The sequence below is a fragment of the Oncorhynchus masou genome, chromosome 3 (assembly GCF_036934945.1).
Source record: "Oncorhynchus masou masou isolate Uvic2021 chromosome 3, UVic_Omas_1.1, whole genome shotgun sequence".
In the NCBI taxonomy this organism is placed as follows: domain Eukaryota; kingdom Metazoa; phylum Chordata; class Actinopteri; order Salmoniformes; family Salmonidae; genus Oncorhynchus; species Oncorhynchus masou.
The window spans coordinates 17493531-17508017 of record NC_088214.1 but is presented as its reverse complement, the minus strand read 5'-3'; the positions used below and the strand labels follow the sequence as shown (position 1 = coordinate 17508017).

Genomic DNA, 14487 nt, shown 5'->3' with positions numbered 1-14487 from the left:
GAAAAAGGTTGTGAACTGCACACAGTATATTGATTGACGCCCACAGTGCAAATGTATTAACTGGTGTATGACACATGACTTCTCCTTTTCTAAATGGTAATAAATTTGTAGCCTACTGACCATGTCATAAATTGTGATCAAGTAAAACAAGGACATATGTTTGTTATAATAATGTGATATGTGTTATGAGAATCTTGTTCTCAATATTCATAAACTGAACTTCAATTAACATACTCTGTCTGTTACTAAGAATTTGTAAGGTTTTTATTAAAATGAAAACAGTCAGAGGCCAGTCTACCATAGTCAGCAGTTTAGAATTTCCTGTACATTGGTCTATATACCTCACATTTCGTCATAAATGTACCTCCTCCTCTCAGAAACAACGACAATATAGTTCATAAGTCTTCTCCTACTCATACATTGTCTGCCACCTGTTATACAATATACTACAAGCCCAAGATCTCTCCCCTCCCTGGGTGGGGACAGAATGTCCTGTAAGGAACACAGTAGTACAGCTTGTCTTTCGATAGCTCCTCTTATCATTTGTTTCACACTTACACCCTGCTTACATACTAAAAAGGAACAAAAATTCCTAGTTCTAATTCTGACTAGAACTACACACATGAGATTTAGATTTATGATTCTAATAAATGTCATACAATCATACAGTGACATGGTAGAATTCTGTTAGTTATTGTTCTACGTTAAATGTATACATCATTTAGTCATTATTCATAAAATTCATAGCATATTTCAGTTTAATTTTCATTTATTTTGCAATATAGGATAAACATCATGTCTCAAAGTTAGTTAAGTTAACTGTGTGGGTCATCTACATGCACAGATGTGGGATGAACCAGCAAACTGGACCACTGTGTTCAAGTGCTGCAGCCAGACGTCTCAAGCTTATTCAGGAAAGTCGCCTGTTCTCCCCCAGATTCAAAATCCTCCAGCCATGTGTTTCCCGACAGGACATAAGAATAACTTAAAAACAACAGAAATGGTTTAATCAAACAAATCATTAATTCAAAATGAAATGTGGCATGTAATGTAAGAAACAAATCAAACAGATTAATTGTGATCCTAACCTGCCATCATCACCCAGTATTATGTCTTTTGGGTTGCCTATGAATAAATACAATTTATCCTTCTTCAAACCAAGAGACGTCTGGCACATGCGGTGGGCATAGAAATCTCTCTCCGTTTTAACATCCACTTTTAAATCATTCCCTGTAAGACATCATAAGCAATATCCATTACATGATTCCTCTATCACTCTCTCTTTACTTTTTTATTCTCTCGAGGCAACACAAATAATGATTTTGGGAAAAACTGTAGTATTTACCAAGTTTATAGGCCTTTTGAATCTCCATTTTATATTTGATCAGGGTGTTCTCATCCTCTTGTATATGTTTTACTTGAATGTTGTAAACTGCAGATGGAAAACAGAGTGAAAATAAGTGGGTTTGACCAAATATTTTTTGGTAAACATACATCTGTGGCTATCCCTATTCTATTGTAGGTATAGTCATGGCCGCGTGGGAAGTGTTCATGATTCTTTATTAACCAAAACACTTGAACTAAATAACAAAGTGGAAAATCCCCAAACAATTCTGTAAGGTGCAATAAACTACACAGAAAACAACTACCCACCAAACACAGGTGGGAAAAAGGCTGCCTAAGTATGATTCCCAATCAGAGTCAACGATAGACAGCTGCCTCTAACTGGGAACCATACTTGGCCAAAAACAAATAAATAGAAAACATAGAAATAACGAAACTAGAATGCCCACCCTAGTCACACCCTGGCCTAACCAAAATAGAGAATAAAAGCCTCTCTATGGTCAGGGCGTGATACTCCCTGTGCTGCTGATGGATATTTAGGTCCACTCATACAAGAGATATATATATATACACACACACACACACACACACACACACACACACACACACACACACACTGGGGCAAAAAAGTATTTAGTCAGCCACCAATTGTGCAAGTTCTCCCACTTAAAAAGATGAGAGAGGCCTGTAATTTTCATCATAGGTACACTTCAACTATGACAGACAGAATGAGATTTTTTTTTCTCCAGAAAATCACATTGTAGGATTTTTTATGAATTTATTTGCAAATTATGGTGGAAAATAAGTATTTGGTCAATAACAAAAGTTTATCTCAATACTTTGTTATATACCCTTTGTTGGCAATGACAGAGTTCAAACATTTCCTGTAAGTCTTCACAAGGTTTTCACACACTGTTGCTGGTATTTTGGCCTATTCCTCCATGCAGATCTCCTCTAGAGCAGTGATGTTTTGGGGCTGTTGCTGGGCAACACAGACTTTCAACTCCCTCCAAAGATTTTCTATGGGGTTGAGATCTGGAGACTGGCTAGGCCACTCCAGGACCTTGAAATGCTTCTTACGAAGCCACTCCTTCGTTGCCCGGGTGGTGTGTTTGGGATCATTGTCATGCTGAAAGACCCAGCCACGTTTCATCTTCAATGCCCTTGCTGATGGAAGGTTTTCACTCAAAATCTCACGATACATTGCCCCATTCATTCTTTCCTTTACACGGATCAGTCGTCCTGGTCCCTTTGCAGAAAAACAGCCCCAAAGCATGATGTTTCCACCCCCATGCTTCACAGTAGGTAGGGTGTTCTTTGGATGCAACTCAGCATTCTTTGTCCTCCAAACACAATGAGTTGAGTTTTTACCAAAAATGTATATTTTGGTTTCATCTGACCATATGACATTCTCCCAATCTTCTTCTGGATCATCCAAATGCTCTCCAGCAAACTTCAGACGGGCCTGGACATGTACTGGCTTAAGCAGGGGACACGTCTGGCACTGCAGGATTTGAGTCCCTGGCGGCATAGTGTGTTACTGATGGTAGGGTTTGTTACTTTGGTCCCAGCTCTCTGCAGGTCATTCACTAGGTCCCCCCGTGTGGTTCTGGGATTTTTGCTCACCGTTCTTGTGATCATTTTGACCCCATGGGGTGAGATCTTGCGTGGAGCCCCAGATCGAGGGAGATTATCAGTGGTCTTGTATGTCTTTCATTTCCTAATAATTGCTCCCACAGTTGATTTCTTCAAACCATGCTGCTTACCTATTGCAGATTCAGTCTTCCCAGCCTGGTGCAGGTCTACAATTTTGTTTCTGGTATCCTTTGACAGCTCTTTGGTCTTGGCCATAGTGGAGTTTGGAGTGTGACTGTTTGAGGTTGTGGACAGGTGTCTTTTATACAGATAACACGTTCAAACAGGTGCCATTAATACAGGTAATGAGTGGAGGACAGAGGAGCCTCTTAAAGAAGAAGGTACAGGTCTGTGAGAGCCAGAAATCTTGCTTGTTTGTAGGTGACCAAATACTTATTTTCCACCATAATTTGCAAATAAATTCATTATAAAATCTTACAATGTGATTTTCTGGATTTTTTCCCCTCATTTTGTTAGTCATAGTTGAAGTGCACCTATGATGAAAATTTACAGGCCTCTCTCATCTTTTTAAGTGGGAAAACTTGCACAGTTGGTGGCTGACTAAATACTTTTTTGCCCCACTGTATATATTATTGTTTTTCTTCCTATAAATTATTCTGATTGATCAGGGAGTGCTGCAGCACCCTCAGCACTTCTACTTCCCACGACTGTGGTTGTAGTATGTGTCAGAAGGGTTTATTGGAAGTCAGAGAAATGTGAGTGCTGTTTTACCAGGGTTAGTCCCAACGCAGGCTTCTTCTTCACGGTCAGAAGCTGTTATCGACTCAGCCTTCTTCACGGATGGACAATTTTCTGTCAGATAAAATTTAAGGTTGGAAACAATCTTGGGGCGACAAAACAATAGAGTTTCCCAATGCTTAAGAGAACTGGCAAGCAGGCAACATAAAAGTCAAGCTTAGGCAGAGATGCTAAACATGAAGTGAAAACATAGTACATGTCCATACTACAAAAGCAAAATAATCACCACCGTGAAATTTATGAAACTATAAAAATAAGGAATGGCTGCAAAAAAAATGTTAGTAGTAATAATTTGGGCTCCTGAGTGGCGCAGCGGTCTAAGGGACTACATCTCAGTGCTAGAGGCGTCACAACAGACCCTGGTTCAATTCCAGGCTGTATTACAACCGGCCATGATTGGGAGTCCCATAGGGCAGCACACAATTGGCCCAGCATCATCTGGGTTAGGATTTGGCCGGGGTAGGCCGTCATTGTAAATAAGAATTTGTTCTTAACTGACTTGCCTACATAAATAAAGGTTAAATAAAATAAATGTAAACAATTATGTTGCTAATTTAATTTTGTACAGTTGTATAGCTAAACAATGGCCACTCAATAGTTATCTTACAGTAGATCCCTGAAAAATCCACCAGAAGCATCTTACTGTCAATGCAGGCACATCCATTCTTGCTGCAGATAATGTCCTCGTCTGTGCTATTCTTAAAGGGGCTGTAGAATCTGGTGCAGCTCTTTTCTGAAACACAGAGGAATATCATTCCGTCAATATTGTTCGGGTTCCATATCTGTTGCTGGGCTGTACGACTATAAGTGAAAGCGTTTTATTGACGTTACAATATGCAACTTTTTTGGGCGACCCAACCAAATTTGATTTTTACACCAGCTTTAAATAGTTGAAAAAACAATATTTTTGGTTATGGAAAATATATTTCACAGAGGTTTAGATGGTACAATGATACTTACGTACTTCCATATTTTGTCACATAAACAGAAATTAGGCAAACTATTAGAATTTTAGCAACCAAGGAATGGCAGAGCGATTTCTGTACAGTGCACCTTTAATAATTGTACAGTCTAAATTTGACATCAGACTCAAATGTTGACACGATGTTGTAAATAAAGATTTTTTACATAAATTCCAGGGGATTCAAAAGTCCTCTATCAGTGCGGTGGAAAGTAGCCGCACATTCCAGGTTTTTGACTGGTGGGGCGGGCACACAGTCCACTTAGTGTTTTTATATATAAAAAATGGGAATATAAAGATACATAAGTGGTTGGACACAAGAACTTCAAATAGAAATTCAGAGCATTTTTTGAAACAGTTGTGTTGAACTCCCAAATCAATGGTGGGCCGAATCAAGGACAACCCATACATTGAAAGGATCTTACCTGATTGGTAATAGGAATACACCCTAATTGAAGAAGGCTGTAGAAGGCGCACAGTAAATTCTTGATACAGAGTCACTGGTACGCAGTAATCAGAATTAGGACTAGGAGATAGCTGAAGAGAATGGGAAAAAAGGCATACACTCACTGTACAAAACATCAAGAACACCTTCCTAATATTGTCTCGAGGCTTAAAAATCCTTCTTTAACCTGTCTCCTCCCCTTCATCTACACTGATTGAAGTGGATTTAACAAGTGACCAATAAGGGATCATAGCTTTCACCTGGATTCACCTGGTCAGGCTGTCATGGAAAGAGCAGGTGTTCATAATGTTTTGTACACTCAGTGTATAGGCTATGGTTATGACACAAAGTTTTCGACTGATCAGTTCACAAGGTCAGGAAAAATTTGTCTTACCTTAGGGCCCAGTGCTTTTCCTGGTCAAGTAAACTGTACCTTCCAATTTGCAAGCCACTACACACATTTTTACATCCATAATGCTCTATGGTGCTTTCTTAGTTGTTGTAGTTCTAACGCAGGTTGTTTAAAAATAAGGAATAGTTTTTTTTTATCTGACTTAGAATGCCCCTTACTCTCTACCTTTGCCAGTGTTCTCAATAGGTTTCCAAATTACTTACATCGTATATGTGAATAATGAGAGATCCTTTATCAGAAAGCTCCTTGTCCAGTTGGTAGAAGTGAATCAACTTGTCCCTGCGAGACAACAACTACAAACACAGAAACATATGGAATGATCTGTAGCTCAGAGTTCCATGATCAATTAGTGAAGGAGTATATCCTTTTATTGTGTATAGTGTAGATACAAACATGGAAATGATACTTTATACATACTGCTACTTTGTTTTGATGACTGTACCTCATTAAGACTTGTATAGTCAGGCACAAAACCTGAAGGAAGAGATACATCCAGAATGGCCATCTTGTTGGAGGTCCCTTCAAGAGGCCTACATTTAGAGAGAGAGATACATATGTAATATGTTAATTCAGATCTTCCACACCACCAACACTACTGTAAATACATTTACATATAGTACTTTGATACCCATCAGTCACTTCCAAAACTTCTACCACAATACATACTGTAAGCATATGCACAAGGGAACAACAAGGGAAATTCTGAGATCCTCAAATATGTGTGTTCTCAATCTATATTTTGTATATAGCTGCAGATAAATGTGTAATTATGTAGTTTTCCTCTCTACTGTCTGCTCTTCACTGTCTGCTAACATAACAGGATCATATCATCCACATGTACGTACAGTATACTGTAACTTCCCTTAGTTCTCACCTAACACATATGGTCAGTTTGTAGACACCGACAACACCGTCTGGAGCCTGTGCTTCATCTGCATAAAAACAGAGCAGTTACATCCAAAGTGTACTGGCAAAAAAATGGTTGTAATTAAAATATGGTGTGATCAAATAACAGTGATAACATAAAGACACTTGGACAAAAGGGGTTGAGTAAAGCTATTCTTCAGAAAAACAGGAACATACTAATCTTTTCTATTGAATGGCTCATGTTAAATCCTTTGCAAACTGACTGCTCTTTCACAAGCATGGCGTAGTATGTTGTCAGGACCTGAAAAGAGCACAATGATGACAGTATCAGAATTCTTACAGTATGTCATAGATATCATTTTATCATGAGTATGGGAAGAATATTCAAACACATCGAGTATACTACATTAACTGAAATATTTATTGTGCACAAATATCCAAATACAGCTGGAATGATCCACACACCTTTAATTTTGCTCTCCCTGACCCCTTTGCTTCGAAAGTGAAATCCGTCAGCTGTGGTATCTGCAGTAATCAAGTGCATATAAAATAAAGCCACTAGAATGCAAAAGCCACTACACCATATTTGCCTGTGTTGTTCAAATTGGTTTGCTCATCCAATGTAACTCACTCACCCTTTCAGATCGTGACATAAACCTGGATCTCTGGTCTAAATTCCATTCGATAGAGCTGCTTTTGCCCGTGCGGACAGGGCTGTTGACAGAAAGGCTTAATCTTATGTCATTACCCGGTGGGGCAGGCTTCTGTTTTTGGAACAGAGAAAGGGCCTGGAACACCACTATGGTGCACTGGAGAGAGAAACACGAAGCAAGTAGAGGAGATAGAAGGGAGTGGGGTGGGGATGAGGGGGAGGGAGACAAGAGCGTAAACCATTGAAATGAAAGGCTGTGTTTACTTCCATGAGTAGTACCATTTACTGTTGTTACCTGTGTGCTCCCAAATTGGCCATTTGCTTGACTCTTGGCCACCAGCCAGTCACTCACAGCCTCTGATCTCTTAAGCTCACCCAGTGTCACGAGTGCTGAAAGTGCATACCCTGTTGCCTCCACCCCTTTATCATCATTTCCACCCCAATGAGTGCCCTCTGAGGAAAGATGGAAAGAGACAGGTACAGGGTGAAAGTCTGATAGGTACAGAAAAATTACTAACAAAGAGAGATTTAATATCAAAGAAATAAGAATTTGATGTTTAAGGATCCCCATTATTGGGCTCCTGAGTGGCGTAGCGGTCTAAGGCACTGCATCTCAGTGCTAGAGGCGTCACCACAGACACCCTGGTTCAAATCCAGGCTGTATCACAACCGGCTGTGACTGGGAGTCCCATAGGGAGGTGCACAATTGGCCCAGCATTGTCCGGGTTTGGCCGGTGTAGGCCATCATTGTAAATAAGAATTTGTTCTTAACTGACTTGCCTTGGTAAATAAAGGTAAAAAAAAAAAAAATAGCTGACGGCCAATGGCGACAACTAGTCTTACCGGGGTCAAAGACATTACAGACAAGACTAATAAGACTAACAGACAAGACTAATAAGATTAAAAAGCATTACAGACAAGACTAATAAGATTAAAAGGCATTACAGACAAGACTAATAAGACTAACAGGCATTTCAGACAAGACTAATATTCCTAATATTGAGCTGCACCCTGTTTGACCCTCAGAACAGTTTCAATTCAACGTGGCGTGGACGAAAACATTCCATAGTGATGCGGGCCTATGTTGTCTCCAATGCTTCCCACAGTTGTGTCAAGTTGGCTGAATGTACTTTGGCTGATGATTCTTGATACACACAGGAAACTGTTGTGCCTGAAAAATCTAGCAGCGTTGCAATTTTAGACACTCAAACCAGTGTACGTAGCACCCACTACCACACCCTGTTCAGGGGCACTTAAATCTTTTGTCATGGTCATTCACTCTCTGAATGGCTCACACACAACATCCATGTCTTAATTGCCTCAAGGCTTACAAATCCTTCATCTACACTGATTGAAATGGATTTAACAAGTGACATCAATAAGGGATCATAGCTTTCACCTGGTCAGTCTATGTCATGGAATTATTATTATTATTTATTTTTTACCTTTATTTAACTAGGCAAGTCTTAAGAACAAATTCTTATTTACAATGACGGCCTACACATGTATTCCTAATGTTTTGTAGACTCAGTGTATTTGAGAGAACACAGTAAAATGGCTTTAAGAGATAACTGGGGGAAACAATGGATGAAAGAAACACTAACATTAGCACTGAAAATATTACCTGTGCTTGTTCGATCCAATTGTTTTAAGATTTCCTCTTTCCATTCAGGTTTTTTAGTCAGTGCCAGGGCATAGGAAGATATGGCTACAGAGTAGGGACTGGATTGAGCAGGAAGTGCATTAAATATGTAATCTAAGGATTTCTTCATGGCTCTATCTAGGTCCTATGGGAAACACACACACATAGAAGAAGAATGACACCATAATGAGACTAATAATTAATAACTAATAATTTGTTAATAGTTTGACCTCTTAAATCTGAAACAATAACCAGAATTCCATATTCATCGCAGAATAGAGGTCCCCATTACTGAGCAGCACAGTAGTCTTCACTGATGCTACCGTGTACCCAACTATTACAGCCTCGCCCCAATTGTCCACTGCAGAAAAAAACTGATGTAATTTTTCTTCAGACCATCTAACAGACTTACAAATGTAGTGATCAATACTAATTTTCACTAAGTCAAAACGTAGGCTACTCAAACCATCAACAATGCATCCCCTTAAAGTTATTTATCCTAATTTACCGTGTGTATATCCTTACAGATCCCGAGGGTCTCTTGCATGGCTATCAGAACAAAAGCAGTTGTTGCCACATCTCCTTCCGTATGTATCCCACCCTGAGTGGAGATGGAAGAACAGCTTTTAGTCAAGGAAATTATAGCTTTGAACATAGTACAATATTAGTGCTAAAACTTGTGCTTACATAACCTGAAACATACAAAAGTCTACAGGACAAATAGTACATTTCAAAGGGATTTACCAAACATGTTTGCTTAACATGATTTTATGTTTTCTATTTATAATAGTGGACAAAAAGTATAAATGAGATAAACAACTTTACTGTGAGCCACCAATTTCGGATTGGAGCGTCTTCTTGAAAAGTTCCCGCAGAGTTCTGTTTTTTTATAAGGAACTCCAAAGGTTTGCACACTCTAATATCCTCCACGTCCCCAAACATATACACCATTGCAAACACCTTGGCAGTGTAAGCTGTCACCCTGGGGACCAAGACACAGTATTGTCTATTCTGGAGCCTGATGAGTCATATCATACAGTCAGTCTGATGTAAGCAGTCCTGTATGGCTCAGTTTGTAAGAGCTTACATTTGAGAACTAAATTGTATTGTATTAACATTCTTAAAATAACTGAAAAACTTGAAAATCATGTTGTTTTAAAATGTGATTATCCATAGGGTTGATTTTCACAAGTTTAGGAATCAGAACGCTGATGTGTGGCTCTCTGTTTCACAAGAGAAGGCTGATGTGTTTAACAATTGTAACTAACCACCATAATGCAGGTAAATCTACAATGATACACAACCATTCATGCAACTGCATACACCAATGACAATTGAGGCCCAGTGAGACGAAACTGATAAATTCACTTACCATGTGCTTGGGATTTTAGCATTTTCATATGGAGGATACGTGTCATCAGAGTTTCTGTAACCAAGGTGTTTTCGATAGCCTATGGAAATCAACAACATGAGAGAGTGGGGGCGATATTTGGAGAAAGAGAGGAAGAGAAAAGGACGTTTGATTATATGTGATAGAATTAAAAGTGCCTTAATAATAACAAAATAATAATAGAGAATCATAATGCGTACCAGTATGTAATAAGCTATTCATTTATCTGAATGTTGATAATGCGATCTGTGTACCCAATTGATGTCTGTTCTGCGTTCGATTGGTTATACCTAGGAATTCTTATAGGGGTGCACAGGGCTTCCCAGCTCACTCATTACAAACAACTTGAAGCCGAAGCTACATCTCCATGTGATCTATTTCCTCCTTTCAGGGGTATAACATGTACACATGTCCACCAAAGAAAGCAGGTGATGCCTCTATGGTACAGTATATTCACCTTGCATTACATATTCAAGCGCCTCAGCTCTCCTCTCCACTCCCACCTCCTCCCAGGCATTGGCGTGGTCCAGGTAGTGTGTGGCGATGATGGGGGCAGTCATTGAAATCAGGTTCTGCTCGACACAGCCACCCGGCATCTTAATGAGTTTACTCAGCACTGCGCCACCAATGGAGTTGATTACTGTATCTGCCAGGGAGTCCCCTAATCCAAGACAACATTTTAAACTTGTGTTTTCTTGTTTTAGAAAGGCAAATTCCAAATACTGTAATCTATTTGACACCGTTCATGCTAGCTACAAAATTGTAATGATCGGGTTTACCCGATATATGCAGCCTATACCGGATGATGCTTATTAGCCCACATGTAAATTATTTTGTCATATATACACTGGGCCTGGTAGAACCAGAACGATCGCTGCATTCACAATGGCGCCGGAGGGGAGGGCTGCCATCTTATCGGCTCTCAACCAAGCATGCTATTATTTTTATTTTTTTCCCTGTTGTTCTAAACTTGTTTTTTTACATAATGTTGCTGCTACCGTCTCTTATAACCAAAAAGAGCTTCTGGACATCCGAACTGCGATTGCTCACCTCAAACTGGACAAAGATTGATTTGATTTTGAGGTTATTCTTCAACAAGTCGGATGAGAGGATATACTACTACAGACACCCGACCAGGCCCAGATCCCTGTGATTCGCTGGAGAAGGAAACAGATTTCATGGAAAAAGATCCGGGTGCCTTGTGAGGATCAGGCGACGAGTGGCTAATCTGCCCTTGCCTTCCGTCCTGCTAGCTAATGTTCAATCGCTGGAAAATAAATGAGACGAGCTGAAAGCACGTACATCCTCCAAACGGGACATTAAAAACTGTAACATCTTGTGTTTCACCGAGTCGTGGCTGAACGACGACGTTAAGAACATACAACTGGCGGGTTATATACTCCATCGGCAGGACAGAACAGCAGCCTCTGGTAAGACAAGGCGCGCGCATATGCATATATGTAAACAACAGCTGGTGCACGATATCTAAGGTTTCGCTCGCCTGAGGTAGTGTGGTCTACTGCTTATCATAAACTCTAGGTATATCTGAATTTTTCGTAGCTGTCTACATACCACCACAGACCGATGCTGGCACTAAAACCACGCCCAATGAGCTGTATACGGCCATAAGCAAGCAGGAAAACGCTCCTAGTGGCCGGGGACTTTAATGCAGGGAAACTTAAGTCAGTTTTAATTCTATCAGCATGTTAAATGTGCAACCAGAGGGAGAAAAAAATTCTAGACCACATTTACTCCACACACAGAGATACGTACAAGCAAAAATTACAAGCAAAAATTAAAGCAGGAAGCACCAGTGACTCAGTCAAAGAAGTGGTCAGATGAAGCAGATGCTAAACTACAGGACTGTTTTGCTAGCACAGACTGGAATATGTTCCAGGATTCGTCCGATGGCATTGAGGAGTACACCACATCAGTCACTGGCTTTATTAATAAGTGCATTAAGGACGTTGTCACCCCAGTGACTGTACGTACATACCCCAACCAGAAGCCATGGATTACAGGCAACATTCATACTGAGCTAAAGGGAAGAGCTGCTGCTTTCAAGGAGAGGGACACTAACCCGGAAGCTTATAAGAAATCCTGCATTGCCCTCCGGCTAACCATTAAACAGGCAAAGCGTCAATACAGGAGTAAGATCGAACCATACTACACCGGCTCCGACGCTTGTTGGATGTGGCAGAGCTTGCAAACTATTACAGACTACAAAGGGAAGCACAACCAAGAGCTGCACAGTGACACAAGCCTACCAGACGAGCTAAATAACTTCTATGCTCGCTTCGAGGCAAGTAACACTGAAACATGCATGAGAGCAGCAGCTGTTCCGGATGACTGCGTGATCACGCTCTCCGCAGCCGATGTGTGTAAGACTTTCAAACAGGTCAACATTCACAAGGCCGCAGGGCCAGACGGATTACCAGGATGTGTACTCCGAGCATGCGTTGACCAACTGGCAAGTATCTTCACTGACATTTTCAACCTCTCCCAGTCCGAGTCTGTAATACCAACATGTTTCAAGCAGACCACCATAGTCCCTGTGCCCAAGAACACTAAGGTAGCCTGCCGACTCATAGCACTCATGTCTGTAACCATGAAATGCTTTGAAAGGCTGGTCATGCCTCACATCAACACCATTATCCCAGAAACCTAAGACCCACTCCAATTTGCATACTGCACCAACAGATCCACAGATGATGCAATCTCTATTGCACTCCACACTGCCCTTTCACACCTGGACAAATGGAACACCTATGTGAGAATGCTATTCATTGACTACAGCTCAGCGTTCAACACCACAGTGCCCTCAAAGCTCATCACTAAGCCAAGGACCCTGGGACTAAAAACACTTCCCTCTGCAACTGGATCCTGGACTTCCTGACGGACCGCCCCCAGGTGGTAAGGGTAGGTAACAACACATGCTGCCATGCTGGCCCTCAACATGGGGTCCCCTCAGGGGTGCGTGCTCAGCCCCATCCTGCACTCCCTGTTCACTCATGATTGCACGGCCAGGCATGACTCCAACACCATCATTAAGTTTGCTGATGACAACAGTGGTAGGCCTGATCATCGACAACGATGAGACAGGCTATAGGGAGGAGGTCAGAGACCTGAACATGTGGTGCAAGGACAACAACCTCTCCCTCAACGTGATCAAGACAAAGGAGATGATTGTGGCCTACAGGAAAAGGAGGACCGAGTACGCCCCCATTCTCTTTGACGGGGCTGTAGTGGAGCAGATTGAGAGCTTCAAGTTCCTTGGCACCCACATCAACAAACTAACATGGTCCATGCACACCAAGACAGTCGTTAAGAGGGCACAACAAAACCTATTCTCCCTCAGGAGACTGAAAAGATTTGGCATGGGTCCTCAGATCCTCAAAAGGGTTGCATCACTGCCTGGTATGGCAAATGCTCGGCCTCCGACCGCAAGGCACTAGAGGGTAGTGCGCACAGCCCAGTACATCACCGGAGCCAAGCTTGCTTCCTGCCATCCAGGACCTGTATTCCAGGCGGTGTCAGAGGAAGGCCCTAAGAATTGTCAAAGTTTCCAGCCACCTTAGTCAGACTGTTCTCTCTGCTACTGCATGGCAAGCGGTACCTGAACAGCTAATCAAATGGCTACCCAGACTATTTTCATAGGCCCACCTCCGCTCCCGGAACGCTGCTACTACTCTCTGTTATTATCTATGCATAACAAGCTTGCTGTCCCCAGTCCACCTGGCCGTGCTGCTGCTTCAGTTTCAACTGTTCTGCCTGTGATTATTATTATTTGACCATGCTGGTCATTTATGAACATCTTGGCTATGTTCTGTTACAATCTCCACCCGGCACAGCCAGAAGAGGACTGGCCACCCCACATAGCCTGGTTCCTCTCTAGGTTTCTTCCTAGGTTTTGGCCTTTCTAGGGAGTTTTCCCTAGAAAGCCACCGTGCTTCTACACCTGCATTGCTTGCTGTTTGGGGTTTTAGGCTGGGTTTCTGTACAGCACTTTGAGATATCAGCTGATGTAAGAAGGGCTATATAAATAAATTTGATTTAATAACTCTAACTTTAATAACTCTACATACATGTATATATTATCTCAATTACCTCGACACCTGTGCCCCTCGCACATTGACTATGACTCTGTACCAGTACCCCCGTGTATATAGCCCTGCTATTGTTATTTACTGCTGCTCTTTAATTATTTGTTACGCTTATCTCTTACTTTTTGTTGTTGTTGGTATTTTCTTAAAACTGCATTGTCGGTTAAGGGCTTCTAAGTAAGCATTTCACTGTAAGGTCTACTACACCTGTTGTATTCGGCGCATGTGACAAATAAAATTTGATTGGATTTCACCACTCCATTTCTCTTCACATATC

General features: G+C 41.2%; 1 protein-coding gene across 1 annotated transcript in view; it reads right to left on the bottom strand.

Annotated features, from left to right (window-relative positions):
• Positions 1-240: 240 nt before the first annotated feature.
• Positions 241-14487, bottom strand: part of LOC135511536 (complement C3-like) — a 65838-nt gene continuing 51591 nt past the window's right edge. The window contains exons 23-40 of the mRNA XM_064933026.1: positions 10565-10768; positions 10090-10168; positions 9543-9699; positions 9226-9318; positions 8700-8862; positions 7371-7528; positions 7059-7232; positions 6889-6948; positions 6640-6724; positions 6431-6488; positions 5999-6086; positions 5760-5849; positions 5125-5236; positions 4382-4471; positions 3712-3792; positions 1346-1432; positions 1089-1230; positions 241-984 (exon numbers count right to left, since the gene is read on the bottom strand). Of these exons, the coding sequence (XP_064789098.1) occupies positions 879-984; positions 1089-1230; positions 1346-1432; positions 3712-3792; positions 4382-4471; positions 5125-5236; positions 5760-5849; positions 5999-6086; positions 6431-6488; positions 6640-6724; positions 6889-6948; positions 7059-7232; positions 7371-7528; positions 8700-8862; positions 9226-9318; positions 9543-9699; positions 10090-10168; positions 10565-10768 (2027 nt within the window). The 3' untranslated portion in view covers positions 241-878. The remainder of the gene's footprint in view (positions 985-1088; positions 1231-1345; positions 1433-3711; positions 3793-4381; positions 4472-5124; positions 5237-5759; positions 5850-5998; positions 6087-6430; positions 6489-6639; positions 6725-6888; positions 6949-7058; positions 7233-7370; positions 7529-8699; positions 8863-9225; positions 9319-9542; positions 9700-10089; positions 10169-10564; positions 10769-14487) is intronic.